The sequence below is a fragment of the Mytilus galloprovincialis genome, chromosome 13, assembly GCF_965363235.1.
Source record: "Mytilus galloprovincialis chromosome 13, xbMytGall1.hap1.1, whole genome shotgun sequence".
In the NCBI taxonomy this organism is placed as follows: domain Eukaryota; kingdom Metazoa; phylum Mollusca; class Bivalvia; order Mytilida; family Mytilidae; genus Mytilus; species Mytilus galloprovincialis.
In genome coordinates this window covers 63,958,224-63,966,743 of record NC_134850.1, presented here as the reverse complement: position 1 = coordinate 63,966,743, position 8,520 = coordinate 63,958,224, and the positions used below count along the sequence as shown (strand labels likewise).

Sequence of the window (8,520 nt, the reverse complement as noted above, 5' to 3'; positions counted from 1 at the left end):
ACAGATAATTCCCTTCCAGCTTAAATCTAACTTACATTGTACAATAAGTGTTGCAAAATTTCAAACTATCCGTACCTGCAAACTTGAAGTAGCTGAACGACTGGTTTTAAAAATTGCTTGCTATCTCAACTCGGGACGCTCTAGCCAAATTTAAAATCATTTTTTCTATAGAAGCCAAGAAAAGCTTTGACAAAAGTTGGACGGGTACACGAATAAAGACAGAGAAACGCGATCCTGACCTGTTTTCCCCGTTGGCGACACAGGTGACAATGAAATTTTGTCGGTCAATTGATTTACAAAAAAGGTACTCATGGAACATATTTTTTTTTCATTTCTCATGCTGACAGTCCCAACTCACATTTAAAACACATTTAAAAAGAGAAAAAACGGATTGCCCCTGAATTTATTTTACACTAGAAATATTTTCAAAAAGTGTTAAAATGTTGACTTAATTATTATACAGTTTCATAGTTTCACACAATAAAATGGCTGATTTCTCTTTATATATTTATAATACAGCATAACTTAACACTCTTCTTACTTTTTGTACTTTTTGGTGTAACAGTTAGTTCTTGCTTAAGCTTAGCTACTTTATCTTTGAGAACACTTTCGGCCATTGTAGTCTGCTCAACAGCAATTTTGGTTGTAGTTTCTGTTACAGAACCGGTGTTCTGAGGTAAATAGCAGAAGGTATTTTCATTTAATTGTACTGGTGGTGATTGTACCACGGGACATTCATAGGAATCAACTGTAAAATAAAGGTTGAACAAATTTAATTTAACTTGTTCAAATAAATGATTTGCATCAATGATGTATATATTGTATCATGAACTTTATTGCATCAAAATTTCTGTCTATGTATTAAAAGAGATCTGCCAGTGTGCTATTTCGGAAAACATTTTTGTTTGGTACCATGGTGTCTCCAGTTGTATTATTTCTTGACGGTTCTCGCAGTTTTACTCTCAAGATATCTTCTGCTAGATATTTGCATTCCTGATCGACTGGGAATTAGAAAAGTGATTAAAATACACGAGGCATGTTTAAAGATTAATTAAAAGTGCCTATCGATTACTGTCTTTATAAACGTTAAGAATTAAAAACCGTGTAGAAACATGAACTGCACCTGCAGATTTGACTGTCAAGTGGGAAAATGTCAAGGACGATGCACGGCATTGGAACCAATTCTAAATTGTAGTTCTCAATCGGTTAGTAAAATTTGCTAGAGAAAACGTTAAACTAAAGAAAACGAAATACATGTACCTACGTAGCAAATGATATCCCATTCTTAGCCCAATGTTTGTGTTATAAATAAGACGTTTATGAATTAGATACTTACGTTTTACAAATATTGCCAAGGTGTCTGCCAGAATATCATTTCTGTCTGAAAGGTACGTGAGATATATAGGAGACATATGTCAGTGTGTTTTTTTTTTATCTCTTCTTATTCAAGATAATAAAATGAACCAAAAGATATTATAGATTGTGAAGATGAATGGCTATCTTAACGTCCAGCGGTGACTATGCACGATATATATTATACTTTCCATAAGGGAAGATAACATTTAATATAACGTGGTTCATTATTTAATTTCCACTTTAGAAATGAAACAGCAGTCAATTCGATTCCACTGTACCGACTCAACACAATTTTATAGTAGTAAGCATACACATGTTAGTATGTCTTTAGAACCGCTTGCACCTGTCCTTAGTCAGGAACCTGATGTTAAGACAATAACAATCAAAACCAAGGAGTAAATTGTCGTTTGTTGATGTGATTCATAAGTGTTTCTCGTTTCTCATTTTTTTTTTATATAGAATAGACCGTTAGTTTTCCCGTTTGAAAGATTTTACACTTGTAATTTTTGGGACCCTTTATAGCTTGCTGTTCGGTATGCCGTATTAAAGAACGTACTTTGACTTATATAAGTTTACATTTACAAATTGTGACTTGGATAGAGAGTTGTCTCATTGACACTCATACCAAATATTCGTATTGTCATTTCGGGGCATTTTATAGCTGACTATGCGGTATGGGCTTTGCTCATTGTTGAAGGCCGTACGGTGCCCTATAGTTGTTAATTTCTGTGTATTTGTGGTCTCTTGTGGACGGTTTTCTCATTGGAAATCATACCACATCTTCTTTTTTTTATATTATATCAGTATATAGATACTTTATGGAAATTTACTCAGATAATAAGACACTTTGATAATCCGGCAAACTTTCTAAAGCCATTATCATAGAATGTTAGCTCTTGGATTTGTTGATGAAGCCAGATGAATTTTATTATAATATGAGATATGAATGTTATAAATCCTAATATAGTTTAACATGTTCTTAATGCCATATTCAAACTTTCATTGACTTTCTAAAGGTATATACTATTAATAGAGAGAAGTAGTAAATCACCATTATCGAAAAAGAAAATCTGTTACTCAAGATTTTTTCTGAACGCAATTGCAAGGGTGAGAAGTTTCATTATTTGTTCGATATGAATAGCAAAATAACGTTTTGAAGAAGAATTGTTGGATAGCTTTTAATAGAGTAGAATTGCAGGCAACTACTCATTGAGGAGAATTGCCGGATAGCTAATTCCCGAGAGAAGAATTTCAGGATAGCTATTTCCAGAGGAGAATTACAGGATAGCTATTTTTCGAGGAGAATTAAAAGATAGCTATTTATAGAGGAAGTTTGCAGGAAAGCTACTCATAGATGAGAATTGCAGGACAGCTACTTTTATAGAATTACAGGATAGCTACTTATAGAAGAAAATTGCAGAACAGATATTTATAAAGGAGAATTACATAATAGCTATTTATAGAGAAGAACTGCATGATATACATTGATAGAGGAGAATTACAAGATAAATATGTCTGAGTAAAATTGCAGGACATTTTGACATTAATAGTTCAACTATTAGAATAAATATAGACAACCGTGAGTCATACTCTACCATTTGAATATTGACTTCTTGTAGAATGTGGACTGAAGATAATAAATGGTTTCTGTGGTAGGTATAAGTGTTCCCAGTCACAATCCCCGTAGCTATATATATCTGATACAAACAACCAGCCTTTATCACAGCAACATCCACTATACTTAGCATTGATGAAGAATCGACGGAAAAATTGGGTCTGTAAGTTGCCTACATACGCCGTATGCCTGAGTATGAAAAGTATTTAAGGATTGTAGGCATCACATTTTAAAACAGAAATAGATAGCTTATCATTCGATAATTTGATAATCTACACTACATGTGTGCAATGAGTAAAAAGTTTAAAACATTTTTCAAACGTGTACTTTTATACATTGGCTAGAGGTATAGGGGGAGGGTTGAGATCTCATAAACATGTTTAACCCCGCCGCATATTTGCGCCTGTCCCAAGTCAGGAGCCTCTGGCCTTTGTTAGTTGTATTATTTTAATTTTAGTTTCTTGTGTACAATTTGGAAATTAGTATGGCGTTCATTATCACTGAACTAGTATATATTTGTTTAGGGGCCAGCTGAAGGACGCCTCCGGGTGCGGGAATTTCTCGCTACATTGAAGACCTGTTGGTGACCTTCTGCTGTTGTTTTTTTCTATGGTCGGGTTGTTCTCTCTTTGGCACATTCCCCATTTCCATTCTCAATTTTATTCAAACGTATTATTAATATTTATATGATCTTTGTTACTTTAAATTACAATATGCAAATATTCATGAGCTCTTAATTGAAAAGAAGATTTATCTATAGATATACATTGTGTGTCCGCAGTGCTTTTTTTATTAACCATCATCAGAATCGCTGACATATAGATATTTGAAAAAAGAAATGTCTAAATACTAGAAAAAGTGTGGAGCTATGCAATCAAAACTAACATAAGAATAATAGCAATATTTATCACAACTCAACTATGCATGAGGGATTTAGTTTTATAAATAGTTTTAACGTTATCAATCCGGAATACAATAATGTCAGTTCAGAAGTGTTTACTAATGAACTGATGATACAATCCAGGACTAATAGTCCCTAGCAGTAATATCGATAAGCTGTTACTCATGACGCCCTAAATGTAATGCCATAAATAATAGCCACATTTACCCGTTGATACTGAAATAGTTGGCTGTTGTTGATTGGTCAAGGTCAGTGTAACTGGTATTAAGTAGTCTGTTTTTAGTGAACCAGTTTGTCTTACTGCTCCCTACTCCGTTGAACAGGAAAAATGCTCTTTCGGTACCGTTCTTGTATACGGAGACTCTCACCTGTAGTCATAAAAACTCGTATTATTGAAAGCACAGTTAAGGCAACCAGTCATGACGGAAATCACAACATGACATATGTTGTATATGTTATTACAACGCTTTTGTTAACTACGATGGTGTGGACATGATGCCTAAAACGACTGCGTTCTAGAACATTTTCTTTATCTTTAAACATATTACGTTTATTTTGTAAAATTCTAATTTAATGATTTTATTGAATTTTATGTCACTAGATTATTTCAATTCATTGTGTTGCCTTACATTTTTTTTCATTATTATTCTTAACATCCCATTATTTTCGGTTCTTTATTTTAATTGTTTATTTGTACTCTATGCTTTATTTATTTTAGCTGTATTTTTTTTCTTCTGTAAACCGCATCGTTATGAATATAATGGAATTTGATGCGACTGTCATACAAGTGAGAGATTTGGCGCTATAAGACCAGGTTCAGTCAACCATTTTCTACATTTGATAATGCATATACCAGGTCAGAAATATGACAGTTGTTGTCCATTCCTTTGATGTGTTTTATCATTTGATTTTTGATATTTGATTATAGACTTTCCGTTTTGAATTTTCATAGGAGTTCGGTATTTTTTGTTATTTTACATTTTATCATGCATCGAGACAATCATATATCTAGTTTCTAAGAATTGTTGCCACGACGACAGTATACTGACTATATTTACTATACCTTGTCTATCTGAAGTGAATCCCAGTAATTTATAATGTCTGATTTGAAATGTTGTTTGATTGGTGTTATTAGAGATTGTGCTGCACTATTGTCCATATTAAGCGTACCAGTTCCCATATAGAGGTCGTAAAAACTACCTGTACCTGCGGTATGAAACGAAAAGGTCATGATAAAACCGTTTATATCGTCCAATATCAACTTTGTTTGGTGGAGTTGCAACTTTACTCTCAGAGCACAATGACACAATTCAATGATAATTAATTTATGGAACAAATAATCAAAACCATGCCAGTATCGAGGTATTACTTGTTTGGCGCCGAGAAGAAATTGATAGTTCACAAACAGAAGTACCGACCCAGTGGCAAGAACAAAACAAGCAATAGAGGGTAGAGCTTGGGTTTCGACCAAGTGTATCGTTTCGACAAGCTAAGCATACCACCATACTTTGCTATTTGTTAACAAGTCACAACATGAACACACTTTCTCCGGAAAGAATACTTATTTGTAAGGGGGTTATCCTCAAAACGATGAAACATTAATATTATATAACAAAAGAAGATGTAGTATGATTGCCAATGAGACAACTCTCCACAAGATACCAATTGACACAGAAACTAACGACATAGGTCACCGTTCGGCGTTCAACAATGAGCAAAGTCCATACCGCATCGCATGTATACATTATGTTCATTATGTAAAAAAGGCACAAATTCATAAATATTAACGTTTTATTCTGATACATTAGATATCATCAACGATTTAAGGACAAGTACTCAAATGTTCCAAAAGAAAAATACTTCAATATTGTTATGTTTACCTCCAGTTGCCACTTTGAAAATAAGTTTCCAATCCTTTGTAGTCCCAGTACATATGTTAATCACCATCATCATCAAAACTGGAACTGCAAAATGTGAAACATGTTTTTAATCGGATAAACAAGATACATATAGGCTTTGCTCATAGTTGGCCGTATGGTGACCATTAGTTGTTAACTTTTATGTCATTTGTTGTCTAGTGGCGAATTGTCTCAATCATAGAAAGCATTTTCTTTTTTTATAATCTTTTTGATAGAAATAAGAAGATGTGGTATGGATGCCAACGAAACAACTCTCCATCCAACAACTACTGACTGTTCTATGTTTGTTTATGGTTTCATAACGAGTGAGAATTGGGTATCGCTTAATATCAATCCGAGTTTTCTAATTTCAATATAATAATAAACAAGCCTTCGGTGACTTTATTATTACAATTCAAATTGAATAATGAGAGTTGCTATTAAGCGATTTCCAATTTTTTCGTATTAAAATCCGTGCCGTATGATACGAGAAATATCTTTTCATACAACAAATAGATAATAGGTCACATCCAAATTTTCGATAACCATTAAAAGATGGAACAGAAATTAGTGGTAAGTAATTAATTAACTATATTTCTTTGAATTTATATTTAATAAAGAGAACAAGTAATCCTTAATTTAATATATCCAATTAATCGGAAGAACAAAAAATAGTGGGTATCCCTTTAATTAAAACAACACATCCCAACAGTGACAATAACTCGTCCTGATAGAGAACAATTCGTCCTTACAGAGACAAACACAATCACTTCACGGGCCTTCAGCGACAACAACCAATCTCGTAAATGACAACAACCCGTCCATACAGAGACAAAAATCACTACACCGTCAAAAAGCCATCCGTTTAAAAACAACAACTCATTCCTCCTGGGAAAACAACCAATCGCTACAGTGACAAAAAAATCGACTCTGAAGATAAAACCACCATCATAACAGAGCGTTAGTTTTACTTCTTCGAACAAGTTACAATGGCAAAATGGTAAGTTGAATTCAATCAAATCAAATTTAAACAAACTTTTATTAAATGTTTTGACTCGGACACAGATTATACCTTTTTTCAACATCCCTTACTATTATTAAAATGATAGTTACCAGTTCTTTCCAACATCACTTACTATTATTAAAATGATAGTTACCAGTTATGTCCAGCATCATGCCTAGCATTTCAAGTGAATCGACGATTCTGGTTGATAGTACATATATATATATACATAACAATCATTGATTGGTTTGTTTTTATTAGAAAGATTTGAAGAGGAGTATACCTGTGTGACAGTATAAATCCTAAATCGACCAAATGGAAATATCTTGTCAAAACTTTAATTGTAAAGAATTTTCATTATAATCAATACAGGCGATTTATTTTATTACATTGAATATTTGCTTTTAGCTAGCCTGTACTTCATAATTACTAATATCATTGTGGATAGAACTTAATAGTACATTTTAGATACACAACTTCTAATAAAACTAATGAACTATTTGTACAAACTTTAAAAAATCAACAGTAATAATATATCCCGTATTATAAAACTATATGTAATGAAAATATATACAATGGGTTGAACTATTGATCGTCGTTATAACATAATTTAAACAGTGTATATAATAAAAAATCTTTCTTTGTCACAATAATTGTAATAATTTCCAAAAGTATCAGTTAAAAATGTTATCAACTTTTGTGACATTGAAATACTTTCGATTATGAGCTGTTTCCTGTAATTACGAATCTCATGGGTTCAGCGCATGTTAAGAAATAATAAACCATACTGTCCCAGATTTATAGTACAGATCCAAGGGATTTAGGGCGGAGGCGTCATGGACAGTCTAGAAAAGCCCGACCTTGTGTAATGCAAAAATACATATATTGACTGGATGTAGTAGGACCAAAAACGTTGATACCTGATTAGCATTACATAAATACTAGAACAAACCAGCGTAGAACGTTTAAAGATTAAAATAAAGAATCGATAATATTTTTTTTTATAAATATCTAATGCATTTTAAGTGTGGATGCTATAGATAACAACAAACAGTCCACAAGTCGGAAAAACAAAATATATATCCATATATGTATAGTACAAAATAAGTTGGATCAGATAAACATATAATACGTAGCCAAAAAGAAAGTAAAAGTCAAGCATGTTATATATGGCCGCTGTTGATGGTAAACTTGGAATTGATAGTAAATAGCAAATACAATGTACACTTTATTTATAGTATATGTTTTATGTATGTTCAAATTATACAGAGAAAGCGAAAGAAAATGTGCTGTCTCCCAAGTCCTAAATAACCAAACAAACGATACTATCAATTATCAGACTAAAAGTACAGTTCACATTTTTACATGGTACTTCCTGCTATTTATAAAAACGACAACATGTGCGTGTTCTGTTCGTTAAAGGGTGTCTCTTAAGGTGGCTCAGGCGTTTTCGAAGTTTCTGTCAGAAGTGCCGTATTTTTTGTTATTTTAATTTTTACAGAGAGTGAATCTAACAGGTCGAAAAAATAAAGGGTCCCGAACCATTTACGCTCAAAATCTTATTTGTAACAACAGGTATGTAAAAGGCACCATTTTCCAATGGAATGGTAGGGTAAATAGAGGTGGTGACATTTTTATAGGAATAAATAAAATAAAAAAAAAAAACTGTCTGTGTCACTTGGTCCTAAACTGTAACATAAAAAGCTGCATTTGAACCCAACATTTGGGTGGGAAAATAGTGAAATGT

At 32.8% G+C, this 8,520-nt stretch overlaps 1 protein-coding gene across 1 annotated transcript; it reads right to left on the bottom strand.

Moving 5' to 3' along the window:
* Positions 1-500: 500 nt before the first annotated feature.
* LOC143056174 (uncharacterized) lies at positions 501-6,946 on the bottom strand. Its single transcript, XM_076229256.1, has 7 exons — positions 6,928-6,946; positions 5,753-5,836; positions 4,936-5,078; positions 4,080-4,240; positions 2,952-3,160; positions 1,337-1,381; positions 501-748 (listed from the first exon to the last, which is right to left on the bottom strand). The coding sequence occupies exons 1-7, from the start codon at positions 6,944-6,946 to the stop codon at positions 501-503; spliced, it is 909 nt and encodes a 302-aa protein (XP_076085371.1).
* Positions 6,947-8,520: the final 1,574 nt, after the last annotated feature.